Genomic DNA, 17,597 nt, shown 5'->3' with positions numbered 1-17,597 from the left:
TTGTGTGCGAGAGTCTGCTGTGCTTTGTGTATTTATCTCAATGCGAGTGTTTTGTGTATCAGTAAACACATCTCGTACGCCTGCACTCTCCTCCCATCTCCTCTCCTGTGGTCATGAAGCACTAGCCGGATGAGGGATAACCCTTCACAGCCCACATCAGAACGCATTCAGACCCTGCAAGGCTTCAGAGTACAGGGTCTATCCCAGAACAAGCCTGTAGAACTGCAATAATGCATTAGAACGTCTGTCTGTTATTCTGTGTTCCGTGCCACCCCCAGAATTCTTAGCACCCCCTCTGACCCTTGAACTATGACCCATGACTCCTGACAGATTCCTCACACTCCTCACCCAGGAGGGGAAGGATGGCTTTCCGCGGGACACAGACACCTCTGAAAAATTTGATATTTTTTTATAAAACAGTCAAGTTATTAACATAACTTTAACAGTGATGTCATCAACTAGTGCCAGCTAGTCAACTTTTCCTTTTCTGTGTTTGGTGAAAAAGACAGGACAAATAAGAGCATGTTTAGAAAAACTCAAGCCATTTGACCACCTTAATTTCACTCTTAGAAATAAAGAGGAGCTGTTGTTGAGAACTCTGTCTCAAAAGAGTTAAGAGCGCTGTGTTGCCGAGGTGTGCAGAGGGGCTGGGCAGTCACAAACCTGTGTCAGCCCCGACCTGCTAGTGCTGGTTAAAGGTTGTGTTGATTGAGACTGCCAGGGAAATGGGGGGGTGCACACTCACACACTGACACACACACACCCCTTCTCTCACCTTCATTGTTTACAGAGTGCATCACCTCTCCCCAAACCTACTTCAGTGCCCTTGACAGAAAACACAGAATGAACGACACGAAGAAAATAACAGAATCAATTTTATATTGAAACTCAGATTATTTTCTCTGGGGTGACCTGCAGGTTAAATACATAGGTTAACAGCAGGTCCCAAATAAACTGAAGAGTTCTGCCTGGAAAGTCAAATCTCTCTGCCAGAGAGCTCCATTTAAGGAATTAATTCATTAATTCATTAATTTGTGTGGGTGTGTTATTATTAGTTTTAGTTAAAGTTGGATGTTTTAAAATGAATCTGTCATACTCTTTGAAACAGAACACAAAACATATATACTCGTATGTATACGTTAAATCAGGGATTTGGAGCAGCAAAAGCTACTCTATTCTGTGCTCTGCATCTCAAATGAAATAATACACTATTAATTAACTGTATCGTAATTGATAGAAAGAAAGGGATATTACTGATTTGTGAAAAAATCATTCTGACCTTTTTTTAGGCACAGCAAGTGAGGGAATAGACATGTGAGGGGTATGCAGCCCCAGTGTCCTGTTTGTATTTGTACCTGCAGAAGAGTGTGGTGCTGTGCAGTAGGGTGGTCAAATGCCTGAACCTGTCCCCTCATCCTCTCTCTCTCTCTCTCTCTCTCTCTGTGCAGTCAGGTTCCGGTCTGGGTTCAGTGGATGGCCCCAGAAGAGACCCAATGGAAGTTGGGTCACATGACCGTGCAGCGGAGCGGGGCCTGAGTCCCAGCCCGGTGAATGGAGTGAGCGGACGGCCCGATGAGGAGGAGGAGGAGGGAGGCAGCGAAGGGCAGGAGGAGGGGCCAGCCAGCTGCCCCCTGTTTTCTGAGGGCACTGAGCAGGACTGGGCAGTGGAGGGCAACAGGAAAGTTTCTACCCCCATCCTGCTGGAGGAGCAGCACAGCCCGACCAACGCGTGCTGGGACCGCCCCCGCCCAACGTGTACCGTGGACCCCACTTCCCCTGCCACTCACACGGGTTCAGCCCACAACGGCGTGGACATGGAAGATGCCAGGAACTTAGTGGCCTTCTCTGCCACAGCACTCTCCATGCCACCCCCCTACAATGCCAGGGCCCCCACGCCTGAGCTGCGGACCATGCAGCTGTACGAGAGGTTCAACCAGGAGATGGGTGCGGGCAACGGGGGCATCCCGGAGCAGAAGGCCGTGGGCAGGGTAGCCGCGGACAGATGCACTGAGGACCTAAGCACTCTGCAGGCCGCGCTCAGCCTGGCCCGGCACGGGAAGAAGCCGCCCAACTGCAACTGCGATGGTCCTGAGTGCCCTGACTACCTGGAGTGGCTGGAGAAGAAGATCCAGATGGCTGTGGGTGACGATCGACCCTGTGGCGGTCTGCAGGCTGATCCCCAATCTCCTCAGCCCGTGAGCGTAGCCACGCAGGGTCCCCCGCCCCTCTCTGCTTCCACTCCTGCCCCCCCCAACGCCACAGACACGGGGCCACCGTGCGCCCTCACCGACGACCCCCTACCATACTCCCCCAGCGTCCTCTCCATCGCCAAGGAGAAGAACATCAGCCCTCAGACGGCCATGGTGATCGAAGCCCTCACCGAGCTGTCCTCCACTGTGCCACAGGCCATGGTGCCTCCCAGGGAGTCCTCCTCCGCCAACCACCCCCACCATCATCACCCGCACCATGGCAACGGTCTCATGCGGTCTTCTCCAGGCCCCGCCTCCAGCTCGTTCTGCGGCTCCAGAGACCAGCCCTCTGCGCCACAGCCCCCCACAGGTTCCGTCCCTCTCGTGCACTTTGACCCCATCAATCGTCAGCCACACCCACACCACCATCCCCACCTCTTCCCCAGCACCTCCGCCCAGCCTGGGCCCCCATCCTGGGAGCCCCACATAGCACAGCCCCCACTGCAGCCCAACGCCTGTATTGCTACTGCTGCTACTGCCGCCAGCATCACCAGCCAGCGCCTCCGGGATTCCCCGCACCCCGCTGCCTCCCCCTATGCCCGTCATAGCCCCAACCCCAGCGCCAGCTCCAGCCCCAGCCCCAGCCCCCGCCCCCCTTCAGGGAGCCCCCTGGTTCAGTGGCACAGCGGCTGCGGTAGCGGGAGTCTCGAGAAAGCCCGGAAAGTGGCCAACCCTTGGATGACTCTTGGCTCCCAGCAGCCCCAATTCCCCTCCGCCTGTGACCCCATGTCCGAGCTGCAGCAGCTGCTGGGGGACACCACTGGGAAGTACATGTCGCCCACCTTCAAGATCCCAGAGCTGTTTCAACAGCAGCAGCAGCAGCAGCTGCAGCAGCATCACCCACAGCCGAAGGACAAAGGCCCGGGTGTCAGGATTAAACAGGAGCCACTCAGCGGGCTTGACTTCCCCGGCTCACCCTGCATGAGTGGCAGGTTTTACGGGATGGCTAATGGGCAGCAGCCGCAGCCACAGCCCCCGTCGCTCCTGCCGCCGTCGGGGCGCCCCCTGTCGCCGGGCAGCGCCATCCACCACACGACACAGGCGGCGCTGCAGCAGCACCTGCACCACAAGCGCAGCCTCTTCCAGGAGCAGGGAGGCCCTCAGGACCTCAGGAAATGGTGGCCTGCGCCACCGCTGGGGAAGCCAGAGCCCAAGGAGCCGAAAAAGAGAAAGAACAGCCAGACCTCCCCGTCTGCGAAGCAGCAGCAGCAGCTCCTCCTTGCGGGACACCCCACCATGCCCCTGCTGCCCCCACCACCCAAGCCCAAGCAGATCGTCATCAAGAAGCCCAAACAGAAAGCCTCTCTGCCCACGTTCCTCCCGCAGCACCAGATCACCGTGGAGAAACCGCGCAAGGCCGACATGAACGCCTCCTTCCCACCCCCGCTGGCAGGGTATCCAGGTCAGAGTATCCAGCACTGCCTGACCTCTGACCCTTTCTCTCTCCCCCGCTACCTGGACCGCCAGGCCTCGATGGGCAGCCTGCCTGCCAGCATCACTCAGGAATCGATTTCTAATAGTGCTAGTGCTTCTACTATGATTATGACTACTACTGCTCCTGCTGCTCCTGCGGCCGGCCTGGCTGTGCCCTCCTCTGGCCAGCCACCCCCCACGCAAAGTGGAAGTGGGAACAGCCCCACCCCCCAGCTGCCTTCCTGTGCCCCACAGCCCACCTCTACTCTTATCCCCACCCCCACCTCAGCTCCTGTGTCCCAGTCCCCTGTGAGCTCCAGCAGCCTCCCTCTTGGCAGGGAAGGTGAGGTAGCTCAGGCCGCTACAGAGCCCAGCATCTTGCCCGCCGAGTCTTCAAGCCTCTCTCTCTCCTCTCAGTCTGGCTCGGGGTGCATCTCCAGCACTGCTCAGGGGCTGAGCCACCTGGACGACAAGCTAGAGGATCTGATCAGGCAGTTTGAGGCTGAGTTTGGGGACCCTGCAGCAGCCCCAGACAAGCCCCAGACCCCCGCCCCAGACCAGCCCCAGACCCCCACCCCAGACCAGCCCCAGACCCCCACCCCAGACCAGCCTCAGACCCCAGGCACAGACCAGGCTCCCGCTCTGGGACCTCAGCCTACCTTTAACTCAGGACAAGCCACCGATCCTGAAGACACTTCGGGTCCGGTTTCTGCTAAAGGTGCTTCGCAAACCCCCGCCAACGACCCCACCGTAGGGCAGCCCCGAGACAGGGAGGGGGACGTAGTGATGGAGACGGAGACCACAGGGGGAACGGCCCTTGGGCAGGAGAAGGAGCAGACGGAAGAACCAGGGCAGGAGCAGGGCAAGGGTGAGGGTGAGGCCAGGGCATTATCTCAAGAGGAGTCCCAGCCCGCCCAGCACCTCCGGGAGGCCCTCCTCCAGCAGCAGCAGCATAGGCTCCTGGAGGACCCCTTCACCATCCCATTCTGCAGCCCGCAATCGCCGCCCAAGAGGGTGAAGATCGAGTCCTCGGGGGGCCTCACCGTGCTGTCCACCACCGCCTGCTTCTCCCCCGATGACGACACCCCCACCAAGAACGGGCCACCCCTCACGCCTTCCCTCAGCGGCTTCCTGGAGTCGCCCCTCCGCTACCTGGACACCCCCACTAAGAGCCTGCTGGACACCCCCGCCAAGGACGCGCAGGCGGAGTTCCCCATATGCGACTGCGTGGGTGAGTCCATCGTACGCACACATACTTGCACAGAGACACACACACACACACATACACGCTCATGGATGCAGAGACACGCAGATACACACACACTGTTGTATTTCATTTTTGTTGCTCTTTAACGCCAGCTGTGTACGGGTATACATATAGTGGTACACAGAGGTTCCACACAAGAGTACATACAACCTCACTTGCTCACTCACTTCAGTTCAGTTCAGTTCAGTTCAAAAACCTACCTCAAATTACACAAAGATATCGTATACAGTGCAATAAAATAGAAACAGAGAGCTTTGGCCTCTCATCTGGGCTTATCTCCCGCAAATCCCGTCTGAATGTCACTCGGAGATTACAAATCTTCACAGGGTGAAATTTGATGCGCGCCTCTCTTTTTCACAAGCGTTCCGCCGACACACGATACATTGGGAAACCTTTCTAGCCAGGGAAAAAGAAAGAGAAAGAAAATACACAGTTTCACAGTTTGACACAGCCCCTCCTGTCCCCTCCTGATAGTTTGCCACTGTAAGTTCTGTACGGCATGTTGGCAGTTTTCCCTGTGGTCGTGTCCATGGTTTTACTGGGCGTTTACTGCCCTTGTGTATTGTAAGGATAAAACCTTAATGCCTAATCATGTTTTTAATACTTTCACACTTTCAAATGCTCTACAGTTGAAACCTACACTGCTTCAGTGTGATCCACTGATACTTCATACTGCGTTCTGTTCCTTTTTTTGGCCCATTCTATACTTTGCATTGACTTTGTACAGTAGTGTCTCGCGTTTGCATGTGTGTTTTGCGTGTGTTTTCATGTGTGCAGACAGAGCTGCTCTCCCTGGCCCAAAAAACGCTCTGCAGACATATTTGACACCCGTAACCTGCAGTCCAAGTGAGCAAACGGCTGTTTATTCTGGCAGCAGAGAAATGAAAACAAGAAAAACAGACCTGGCAGCACATTCATAATTTATAATAATTTATGGCTGGTTAATAATTGATGTTGCCACCCTCTGGCTTAATGCAGGGCAGCAATACAGTAAAGTCTTGGCACCGCAGACTATTTACCATGCATGCATGTTGCCAGAGCTGCTACGGATCCAGAATAAACGGGAGATCCTTCCAGAGCTGTGTGTCTTTGTTCTTAGGCCGAGTCTCTGCAGCACTTCTGCCTGTGTGCTTGCTGGCTCTGGACAAGCACACAGCACTGCTTACTTCTGTGTCCCTCAATTTGATCTGGCTGTTTGTCTCAGACGGGCTGAACTCTGAGCCTTGCTGCTCTCTCTCCTGTCTAGATCAACAGGTAGCGCTGTGGGCACACACACATACACATTACACACATACACACAACACACACACACACTCACCGACAATGCCGTTCAGCACCAGAGGAGCTGGCTGAACACACATGGCTCTCCCCACCGTCTCTCACACCTGCTCTCACACAGCCCTGGCCAGACACCCTCTCCCTATTCTGTCTGTGTGCATTAGACTAAAGCCAGCTCTTTAACAAGCTTACAGTTCAAGCTGGGAGGTGGGGGGTGTGTGTGTGTTGAGGGGGGGTTGTGTTGGTAGAACAATGGCTTGTGAGAAGGGCCCCCTTTGTGGAAACCGAACAGCAGCCAGACGCTTCAATACAGTAGCACGTTCTCTGTTCATTTGCAGTCCGGCTGGCTGACTAACTGCCTGACTGACTGGCTCTTCCACTACACTACTGGCAATGCAGACAGTCTGAAAGAGAGCGAGAGAGAGAGAGAGAGAGGGAGGGAGAGATGAAAAGAAAATAATAGGGGCGAAAGAAAGAGTAAGAAAAAAAAGGAAAGAAAATTAGCCGTCTTACAAACGCATGGAGTAAAACAAGAGCGTGTTTGACTGCAGACCCCAGGAGCGATGGAGACGGGCTCTGTGTTTTTTTCTTCTTCTCATTCAAATGCAGCAGATTGGGTCTGTATTGCACCATGTCTGTGCAAACTGCTGGGGAAGCTTCCAGCTGCATGCACCTCCCTCCCTCTCTCTCTCTCCCTCTCTCCCTCCATCCCTTCTGTCTCAGCCCAGGGATATCATGTACAGAAATCAGTCAAGTCCCATTTCGCTGTCACCAGAGTCTCTGCAGTGTTTCTCTCTTCTCTGCTGAGGCTGTAATTCTGTGAGCCAGCATCCAGGTGCCGACTGGTTCATTGCTGTGAGCTTATCCTAGGTGTCTGCAGGTTGTGCTGAAGATTGAGTGGATCCACCCTTCTCTGCCTCTGGGGTCTCTGTCCTCTTCCTGCTGTCTGTCCAGGTCTCACTTGGGCGATCTCTCCTGCCCAGTTCCTCTGCATTTCTGCCTTCTCTCCCCTCATCTCTCCCTCTCTCTTTTGGGTCTCTCTGCTCTGCCTTCCCAGTTTCTATCTCTCTGCCTCTGAGCCCTCCTTTCTCCCTCGTCCTCTGCCTTCTCCAGTGTGCCCCTGTCTTCCTCTCTCTCTCTATCCCTCTCTGTCCAACTCCCTCTATCTCACACACACCCCTCTCCCTGTCAGGGTGTGTGTTTGTTGGTTATTGATCAGTGTCTGTCTGGCACGGCTCCAGCTCTTCTACTGTCCACCTTCCACTGGCCCTCTGCCAGATGGCATGAACGAGGTCTACATTTATTTGTCTGTGCCAGAGAAGCCCCAGATTAGCTCCTGCTGCCAGCTGCAATGGCCATCTCTGGTGTTGGCAGGGTCTTGAGGCCTGGTTCATGGGCACTGTGGAGCTTGCCTGCGCTCTTCAGCAGCAACAGATTATGTAGATGGAGGCCATGTGTTGTGTAGAGGCTGTTATTTGGTGAGATGGGCACCCAGTCCCCCTGGTGGTGGGGGGTTGTTTGTTTGTTTTGTAACACAAGGAGATCTGGGTGGGTAGCTTTGGGTGCTTTTCATGGCCTGGAACTTAGCCCTATAGAACACCTCTGGGATTAACTTGCTTGGGCCGATGTCTCTTGCTCTGCTGAAGACAGGGCTTTTGCAGGAGGGACGTCTCTCAGTAGGATGGCCGCCACCACACTTTTCAAGTTCAGGGGCGGGTCGACGCTCTGTTGAGCGTTCCTGAGTAGCGGTCAGATGTCCCACACACTTTTGGTAGCACAGTCTGGCTGCAGTGTACAGTTAATGATCTCTGCACTCCAGGTATGGCCTCTGAGCCTGTCTTTTAGCTGTGACCACGATGAGTCAACACCTGTTGCAATAACGAGGTCTCATCCTCCTGTCTGTTTGTCCTCTGTCTGTCTCCTCAGTGTGCAGTGGGGCTCACGCGGGCAAGACATCCTGACTATTTCAAACACAAACAAACAATCGTCACAAACCCGCCCACTTGTCCCCGGCTGTGACTCCCACAGAACTCAAATCTGGAGGTTGCTGTAGCAGAGCTGTCTCTCTCGCGGGTCTCAGGGGCAGTTCGTAATTAGTGCACACAGCAACTGAACGGCTATACACGCACACACATAGATGCACAAACATGCGTGCACATGCACAAACACACACGCATGCTCTCCGTACGCACACACACCTCCCACACTCCCTGTACACTCCCCCATGTCAGGATCCCCTCCTCCCTCTGCCCGCCTCCTCCTCACCACGCCCACTGGGCGGAATTTGACCTTGCATATTTTCACAACACCCCCTCGCATTCCTGGCGATTCAGGCACGGCAGCGCACCCTCGCTCCCCATGCACCCTGCCTCACTCGCACACTGCCCCGCTCACCCAGTGTGACTCAAAACAAGCACACACACACAACATGCTTTTTCTTTTTTATTCTTATTTTTCTATTTTACGTTTCTTATTTTAAGTTTGTATTTACTCCTTTGGCAAAAGTTTGCATTGTTGTCTGTGAGCCTCAGCCCCCCTGCCATGCTGTACTTTCCTATACTGCTCTGTGCTGAAGTGCCCCAGTGGGCAGGTTTTGTGATATGAGGTGCATGGCTCTTTACAATGCAGCTGAGTGTGGGGTTAATTACAAAAGAAAAGACAGATAACATGCCACAGGTTAACAATCAGTCCAGGCAAATCCTAAGAGAGATCAGGATAAATGAGGAGGAGGTACTAAAGGGACTAGCAGAATTAAAAACCAACAAATCACCTGGGCCAGATGGGATATTTCCAACAGTACTTAAAGAAATTAGGGAAATTATTTATAGGCTGCTAAGTCAAATATTCCAAATGACACTTAGAACAGGGGATGTGCCAACTGACTGGAAGACAGCAAATGTCACACCAATCCACAAGAAAGGGGACAAAACTGAGCCAGGAAATTACAGACCAATCAGTCTCACCTGCATCACCTGTAAAATGTTGGAAAAATGATTAGACAGAAAATAGAGGAGCATCTTAATGAAAACCATATTCTTGGAGATAGTCAGCATGGGTTTAAAACAACAGTTTTTTTGAACATGCAACTGCAGCTGTAGATCATGTGAAAGCATATGATATGATATACTTAGATTTTCAAAAAGCTTTTGATAAGGTTCCACACCAAAGACTGATCCTCAAATTGGAAGATGTAGGCATTCAGTGTAATGTAAGTAGATGGATTATGAACTGGTTGATGTATAGGAAACAGAGGGTGTCGATAAGAGGAGTCGCTTCTAACTGGAGGGAGGTTGTTAGTGGAGTTCCACAGGGATCAGTACTAGGGCCTTTGCTGTTTCTAATCTATATTAATGATCTGGACTCAGGGATAGTTAGCAAACTTTTCAAATTTGCAGATGATAGTAAAATAGGTGGCTCAGCGGATACAATCTTGGCAGCACAGGCTATTCAAAGAGACTTAGATAATATTCAGTTGTGGGCCGACACCTGGCAGATGAAATTCAATGTGGACAAGTGCAAGGTATTACATGCAGGTAACAAAAATGTCCACTATAATTACACTATGGGAAGAATAGAACTAGATGAAGTAACACATGAGAAAGACCTAGGAGTCTATGTGGACTCCTCACTTTCTCCATCCAAACAATGTGGGGAAGCAATAAAAAAGGCAAACAGGATATTAGGATACTGTGGACAGTTCTGGGCTCCACACTTCAAGAAAGATATCGCTGCTCTAGAGGCAGTTCAGAGGAGAGCAACCAGACTTATTCCAGGTCTGTAGGGAATGTCCTGCTGAGAGACTGAGGAACTGAACCTTTTCACCCTGGAACAGAGGAGACTAGGTGGGGACTTGATCCAAGTCTTCAAAATCATGAAGGGCATCGACCACATCAAACCAGAGGAGCTTTTCCAGATCAGCAGGGACACACGCACCCGGGGACACAAATGGAAATTGGGCTTCAAGGCTTTCAAGACAGAAAACAGGAGACACTTCTTCACACAGAGAGGCATCACAATCTGAACAAACTCCCCAGCGATGTGGTAGATGCTGAAAATTTGGGAACATTCAAAAACAGACTGGATAGGATCCTTGGATCACTTAGTTATTAATGGACACCAAACGAGCACGATGGGTCGAATGGGCTCCTCTCGTTTGTAAACTTTCTTATGTTCTTATGTTCTTATGTTCTAATTGTTAACAAAACACTGTGGAAACAGCAGCAGCGCAGAGACACAGATGAGTGAGATGGCTGCTGCGGTTCGGTGTTTTGCTTCACTGAAAAATGCATCCCAGCGCATTGCATCGTGTTGTATTTTTGGTTGAAAGACTCTGAGATGACTAAAAAACTTCCACGTGTTTTTCGAATACATGTCTCATCCAAAAAATACATAAATAAATACTTAAGAAAGTCAATACATGTATAAATGATGCTTGTTTTTTTCAAAGTACATTTTCAAGCCCACACATTAATAACAACAATAAGAAAAGTTATTGTTGTCCAAAACACCTACAAGAAGCATGTCCTTCATTCTGTGCCTAATATGTCTCTCTCTCTCTCTCTCTCTCTCTCTCTCTCTCTCTCTCTCTCTCCCTCTCTATGCCTCTGTACTGCGGGTTACAGAGCAAATCCAGGAGAAGGATGAGGGTCCCTACTACAACCACCTGGGAGCAGGGCCCACTGTGGCATCCATCCGCGAGCTGATGGAGAGCAGGTGAGGGAGATGGACAGGACGGGAGCGGGGCACGAGTTAGAGGAGGAGAAGGAGGTCATTAGGCCTAGTAGTCCGGGGCCCCTTGTATTTGTACAAGCACAGGAGTCCTTGTGTGTCCCCCTTTTAAAACCAAAGGAATATATATAACAGAAATGATCTGCAGTCTGGCAAGTGGTTGTTGATTTATGTATGTAGTTATAACCTACTCACTGATCACGGGGCGGCCAGGGAGGGAGAGTGTGATTCAGCACGATGAGCAGGGAGGTCAGGCAGAAGGCCTTGTGTTTTAATGAGCTGTCAGTGGGCGGGGGATTTTTTTTTTTTAGAATGATTTTTTGTTTTGTTATTACGCTTTTTTGTTTGCGGTCATTGAAAGGTGACGTAATGACAAAACCTTCTGCTTGGCCTTTGCCTGACCCCTGAATGACCCCTCAGCCCCAGAGGGCATCCCCCGCTGCACGAGGCTTGGCGTGGTGTCCAGTCCCGCTTCGCCCCCTGATTGAATTGACAGTCTGAGACAGGATCGTTAATGACACAGTGTCTAAGGGTTCACGGGCTGGAAAGCAACCACAACGCCGTCCTGCTCTGTCTGTGGGTTCAGCAGCTCAGTCAGTATATCTCCTGGATAAGGGTGTCTGCCAAGAAATAAATATTATCAATAAATAATAATAATGAATAATATGTCTATATAGAGTTTTTTTCCAGGTTAGTTTGTTTGTTCATCACCAAATCAAGAGTCCACAAAAAACATGTGGCCTTCCTCACCCTATCTGCTGTGCAATCCTGAAACGTGGGGAAAATAAAGACCATAATTACCCAGAAAATAACAGTTCCAAGTAGGGTTTGTGCAGAGGAAGAGACACATACATACACACACACACACACACACACTCCATGCAGCATTGACTGACTGACTTTTCTGTGTCTGACTGTGTGTGTGTGGATGGGAGGCAAGACTCCCGCCAGTGGGCTGCAAGCGCTCAGTCACCCATAAATATCGCCTGGGGCCTGGGAACAAGCCCCCTTGCTGTCTGCCTGAGTCAAGAGGGGGGTTGATAAGGGGTGTGTGTGTTTGTGTGTGTCTGTCTGTCTGTGGGGGGGAGTTTTGAATTCCCTGCAGGGTGGGGTTATGACATGTTAATTGCTAACAGGGTGTGTTTGGACACCTCTGCGCGGGGCAGTCTGTCAGTAAATCAAAGCAAGCCTGTCAGTCAGTCAGGCAGTGGATTTTCTCTGTGCCGCTTTAAATAAACAGCAGTAATATTTAAACTTGTACAGAGTAAACCTAGGGTCCGAGTCCCTCAGACCTCACCCGGGAGCTCTCTGTGGCTGGGAGGCGCTGCTTTCCCCAGAGCGAGTCACCCTCTATGTCAGGCTTTCTGCTGAGGTCCGCTGCTGAACGTCCCGGCGGGGGCAGAGGAAGATCTAGACACCCCCCATAGAATACCCCTGCCCTCATAAAACAGTGACAGTTCCCAATATAAATGCTCCAGTGTCTTTACAGAGGCAAGGGGTTTGTAAGTCAACCACACTCATTCACAATGGCTGCTGGGAACTCTTCAGATTAAGGCCATCAGGATCCATTCATAATTTCCTATCCACTCTGGCATAGAGTAACAGAGTATGAACAGAGCCATTAATCTGCTAGGAATCCACCTCTGCTAGTCATTAATGGCACCCAATGAGGCTGGTGAGCCAAGAAGGAGAAGCCTTTAGCGTTTGACGTGGGCCATGGCACAGCCTGCGCTGCCAGCCTGGGGACTGTTTCAGACAGAGATGCTATACAGACCATACAGACTGAGCGTGTGTTCTCTTGTCGGCAGGTACGGAGAGAAGGGCGAGGCAATCCGCATCGAGAAGGTGGTCTACACGGGCAAGGAAGGGAAGAGCTCTCAGGGATGCCCCATCGCCAAGTGGGTGAGTGATCACGTCCATCTCAGTCCAGTCCGGTGCCACCCCTCCCTGCCCATTTCTGACAGAAATAAAACACTAATAGTATTAAATAAATAAATACAGAGACAAAAATGTGTCTTGTTGTGCCTTGAAATGTGTTTGTATGATATTGTGTGCCACCTCGTGCCAAGTCTGGGTTTAGAAAACAATCTTCCGGACACTCAATTCCTGGCAGTTACAGCTGGCAATGGCTGGCAAGTGTAAAGCCATCCAAGGGGAGCTATACAACAGACTGCATCAGACAGAGCCGGGTAACCTGCACTTATTGAGCAGCACTTAAGCCACGTGGAGCTCAGCTGGAACGAAAACCAGGACTAGAGAGAGAGAGCGCAGGAGAGGCAGGGCAGGGAAAGAGAGAACGAGAGACGGGGGCTGGAGGACAGAGAGTGAGATTAATACACTGACTGCCGTTTCTGCTTCCACAAGAGTCTTCTTAATTGCGGCCTTAATTGAGCCATTATAATCGTCTTAATTAGAGACTTTTCCACTTCCTACAAAAGTTGGAGATTAAACGTTCACTCTACAATAGTACTAGCAATTTTACAGAAAGATATCTCCCCAACAGTTTCAAGAGGTGAAAAAAACAAACAAACACAAATAAACATACCCAAAACAAAAGTTCACGGGGGTGGGGGTGATTATGCTAATCTTGTGTAGTTGAGGTTTGTGATGAGTAATTGCACGCTCAGATGGAGCAGAGACAAGCTGACAGTGGGGTAGTCCAAGACCAGGCCTGGAAAACCCCTGAGAGCCGTGACGGATGTGTTGCAAAGCACTGGTAGATTAGTGACTGATGGACCAGGCAGCCCCTGAACACACGTCTCCTGCAGTGGAGTGGAGTGACAGATTGATATTTTGACTAGTGGCCTCAGTGGTTAATTGGCTGAGGTACATTCAGTCTGAGTAAACGGAGGAGGGTGTTGGACGGATTGACAGATGAATAGGTTTTAATCCGAGTGACTGAGTAGTACGTTGACTTATTGATCTTATGCTTTTTAACGATAGATTGACATGCATTGAAAGGTTAGACACGACTCCCACACCTGATATTAATAGCAGCAGTATGAACTGAAATGTTTGCTAGCACAGATTGGATCAACAGTTTGAATTATCTGCAGTACAAATCTCATGAGATTGATTCTCGTCTGACATGTGACTAAAGTCTATCTTTTATGATAGAAAAAATTGATCTAGAACAATAAATAAATATATAAATCATATTGTGTCACGCATGTCTGAGTGGTATTGAAGACAATTACAACAACACACCCCTGGGGAGGGCATTACCAGGGTGTAGGGACACTGAGGGGGCTTGCCGGCTGACACTGTTGTGTTGGGGGGGTGCGTGTGTCAGGTGATCCGGCGAGCCAGTGAGAAGGAGAAGCTGCTGTGCCTGGTGCGGCAGCGGGCCGGCCATCACTGCGCCAACGCTGTCATCATCATCCTCATCCTGGCCTGGGAGGGCGTGCCCAGGGCCCTGGGGGACAAGCTGTACCACGAGATCTCAGAGACCATCACCAAATTCGGCAACCCCACCAGCCGGCGCTGCGGACTCAATGACGAGTGAGTGTCTGCCCACAACTCTCGCTCCTCTCGCTCTCTCTGTCCATCCGTCTTTGCCCGTCTCTGTGTCCCTTTCTCTTTCAATCCCTCTTTATCTCCCTTTGTGTCCCTCTCCCTCCCTCTCTCTCACTCTCTCACCCATCTGTGTCTATCTCTCTCCCTCTGTCTCTGTGTCCATCTGTCCCTCTGTCTCTCTGTGTCCGCTGTCCCAATGTCTCCAATGTGCTCATGCGTGAGTCTGTGTGTGTGTTTTAACCCACCTGGGTTCCTGTCTCTCCCCTCTAGCCGCACCTGTGCCTGCCAGGGGAAAGACCCTGATACCTGTGGAGCTTCCTTCTCCTTCGGGTGCTCCTGGAGCATGTACTTCAACGGCTGCAAGTACGCCCGCAGCAAAATGCCACGCAAGTTCAGACTGCAAGGAGACAACCCCAAAGAGGTCAGTACATGTACAGTATGTATGAGAAACCAGTCAATCACAGAGCAGCATTTCCAAACATTCCTATAGCTCTTGCCAGTGGTGCCAGTTTCACAGGATTTACATTTGTTTTTTAATAAATTGTTTTGTCAAGTTTAACCAGCATGAAAACACAGCACAGATCGTCTACTGTAGCTCAGTTACAACGGAACCTGGACCAGACCATTTTTAAATGGGGAGAAGGGGGTTGATTGTTATATTTGATATTTGTGTGTCTAATCCATACATGTGTGATAAGTGAATAAGCCGTATTATTTAAGAGATGTCAATTCACTCAGCTTTGGTCGCCCAAACTACATTATATGACCTCTCTTAAACAATCACACGTAATATTAACTTATAATAGAACACAGGACATAACAACAGAACCACAAAGTATCAATACTGGGACTCAAGAGTTTTTCAAGAGCTCTGGGGAGGTGAGGGACTTTTGGGCAGGGGAGGGTAGAGGGGGTCTTACTGACAGACTTAAAAACAGTCCAACGACAACTGCGACAAAATCAAATCAAGACAGGCTTTTCTAAGGCTGTGTGTGTTGTTTCACTGTCTTCCAGGAGGAGAATCTCAGGGATAATTTCCAGGATCTGGCCACCAAGGTAGCTCCACTGTACAAGCGGCTGGCTCCACAGGCCTACACCAACCAGGTGAGACAGTCCATCTGAACCGCCCAGCTCTCGGTTACGGCACAGGTCAAAGCCAAGGCCCATACGCACAAAATGCACATATTTACAATATACGTTTAAATGTTTATATTGTATTCTAAATATATTTTATAACATTAAAAAAGGAAAGCTCTGCCATTCTTCTCGTGTTTGGGAACTGAAGAACGCAACACAGTTCAATTCACGGGAAGCCCTCTGGGCCGGGCCGCTTCCCTCCCTGGCCGTATGTGTGTGGGAGTGGGTTGGGTCCGTGCTGTCTGCAATCTCTCACTAGGTTAACGGTGCGTGTGTGTTTTTGAGGAGGCTGGTCCTCTCAGACCTGGCTGTGACTGTTAATAATTGGCCTCTCCCACTGGGATTGCGAAACCAGTGGCCACAGGTCACCGGGTTTGTGCAGCAGGTCAGCCGGTGTCCGGTTACTGTTTAGCTACACCCTGGGAGGCCCAGCGTGCCGAGTCAGGACTGTTTGTATTTGCGGCTACAGCGATGGCTCCATTGTTTGCAAGCTTTGTGGGAATCCAGGCCAGGACATGAAGCTGAATTACCGGAGACTTCCAGACTCTGAGTCCCTGGCTTTGATCTGCTGAGAAAAATTAATCTTGTTTTGGTGGTGTTGTTTTTTTTCTCTTTTGCTTGATTGTTTATTTTTATTATTATTAATTTATTTGGCTTATTATTGACATTAAGCACCAATGTTCATGGCACAGTTTTATGGGTGCAGTCCTGGCCTTGCTCATAGGGTACAGTAGCAACACCGACAGCGTCCCCCATTCATGATTTGACCCACGACCCCTCCGGTCACACTCCCACAGCCCTGACCTCCACCGCACTGCCACTGCTGCTGTAAATAGCAGCCTGCGCTGGGTCGTGTCTCCCAGAGAAACAGGGGGCTTCGCCGAAGCAGCTCCGTTTGGGAAAGACGTGTCTGCTCTCTGGAATTTCAGCAAAACATAGTGTGTGATAGTGTGCGTGTGTGTGTGAGTTTGTGTGTGTGTGCGTGCGTGCACATGTGTGTGCGTGTGTACGTGTGTGTACATGAGTTTGTGTGTGTGTGTGTGTGAGTTCGTGTACGTGTGTGTACGTGAGTTTGTTTGTGTGTGAGTTTGTGTGTGTGTGCGTGAGTTTGTTTGTGTGTGAGTTTGTGTGTGTGTGCGTGAGTTTGTTATTGTGCGTGTGTGTGTGTGTGTGTATGTGTGTGTGTGCACGCTCTCACACATGTGTCCCTGCGTTTGCCTGCAGATCGCCACAGAGCAGGCAGCCCCGGATTGCCGGCTAGGACTGAAGGATGGACGCCCGTTCTCGGGAGTCACCGCCTGCATGGACTTCTGCGCCCACGCGCACAAGGACCAGCACAATCTATACAACGGCTGCACAGTGGTACGCACCCCCATCTCCCCATCTCCCCATCTCCCCTGCTCCCCTCCACCTCCGTGTGCTCGTTGTGTGTGTGGCAGTGTCTCAGTGTGGCTCGAGAGTCTGTATGTGTCTGCGACAATCCCCCCCACCACCACTCTTCCTCACTCCTCTCTCTCTCTCCTACAGGTTTGCACGTTGACGAAGGAGGACAACCGCATGGTGGGGCAGATCCCGGAGGATGAGCAACTGCACGTGCTGCCCCTCTATAAGGTCTCCCTGACGGATGAGTTCGGCAGCGAGGAGCGGCAGCGGCAGAAGATGCAGAGTGGGGCGATCCAGGTGCTCAGTAACTTCCGGCGAGAGGTGCGCAAGCTGCCTGAGCCCGCCAAGTCCTGCCGGCAGCGCAAGCTGGAGGCCAAGAAAGCCGCCTCGGAGAAGAAGAAGGGCCATAAGCAGCAGCTGCAGCAGGAGACGCCTGACAAGATTGTGAAGACTGAGCTGAGCCACACGGGGCCCCCAGCACAGCAGCACAGCAACAAAGGTGAGAACCTGGAGACACTGACACACACACACACACACTGTACAGAGCGCACAGACACACACACACACTGTACAGAGCGCACAGACACACACACACACTGTACAGAGCGCGCACATACACTCACACT

The 17,597-nt window shown here is 51.2% G+C and overlaps 1 protein-coding gene across 3 annotated transcripts in view; it reads left to right on the top strand.

The window, feature by feature from the left end:
- tet3 (tet methylcytosine dioxygenase 3) overlaps positions 1-17,597 on the top strand; it is a 56,108-nt gene that overhangs the window by 31,332 nt on the left and 7,179 nt on the right. For all 3 annotated transcript variants that reach the window (XM_066714222.1, XM_066714220.1, XM_066714223.1), the window contains 8 exons: positions 1,449-4,893; positions 10,830-10,920; positions 12,744-12,837; positions 14,228-14,436; positions 14,722-14,872; positions 15,466-15,555; positions 16,813-16,950; positions 17,116-17,470. In XM_066714222.1, the coding sequence (XP_066570319.1) occupies positions 1,494-4,893; positions 10,830-10,920; positions 12,744-12,837; positions 14,228-14,436; positions 14,722-14,872; positions 15,466-15,555; positions 16,813-16,950; positions 17,116-17,470 (4,528 nt within the window). In that variant the 5' untranslated portion in view covers positions 1,449-1,493. The remainder of the gene's footprint in view (positions 1-1,448; positions 4,894-10,829; positions 10,921-12,743; positions 12,838-14,227; positions 14,437-14,721; positions 14,873-15,465; positions 15,556-16,812; positions 16,951-17,115; positions 17,471-17,597) is intronic.

Source organism: Amia ocellicauda, chromosome 9 (genome assembly GCF_036373705.1).
Source record: "Amia ocellicauda isolate fAmiCal2 chromosome 9, fAmiCal2.hap1, whole genome shotgun sequence".
NCBI lineage: Eukaryota > Metazoa > Chordata > Actinopteri > Amiiformes > Amiidae > Amia > Amia ocellicauda.
This window is presented reverse-complemented; position numbering and strand designations above follow the sequence as displayed.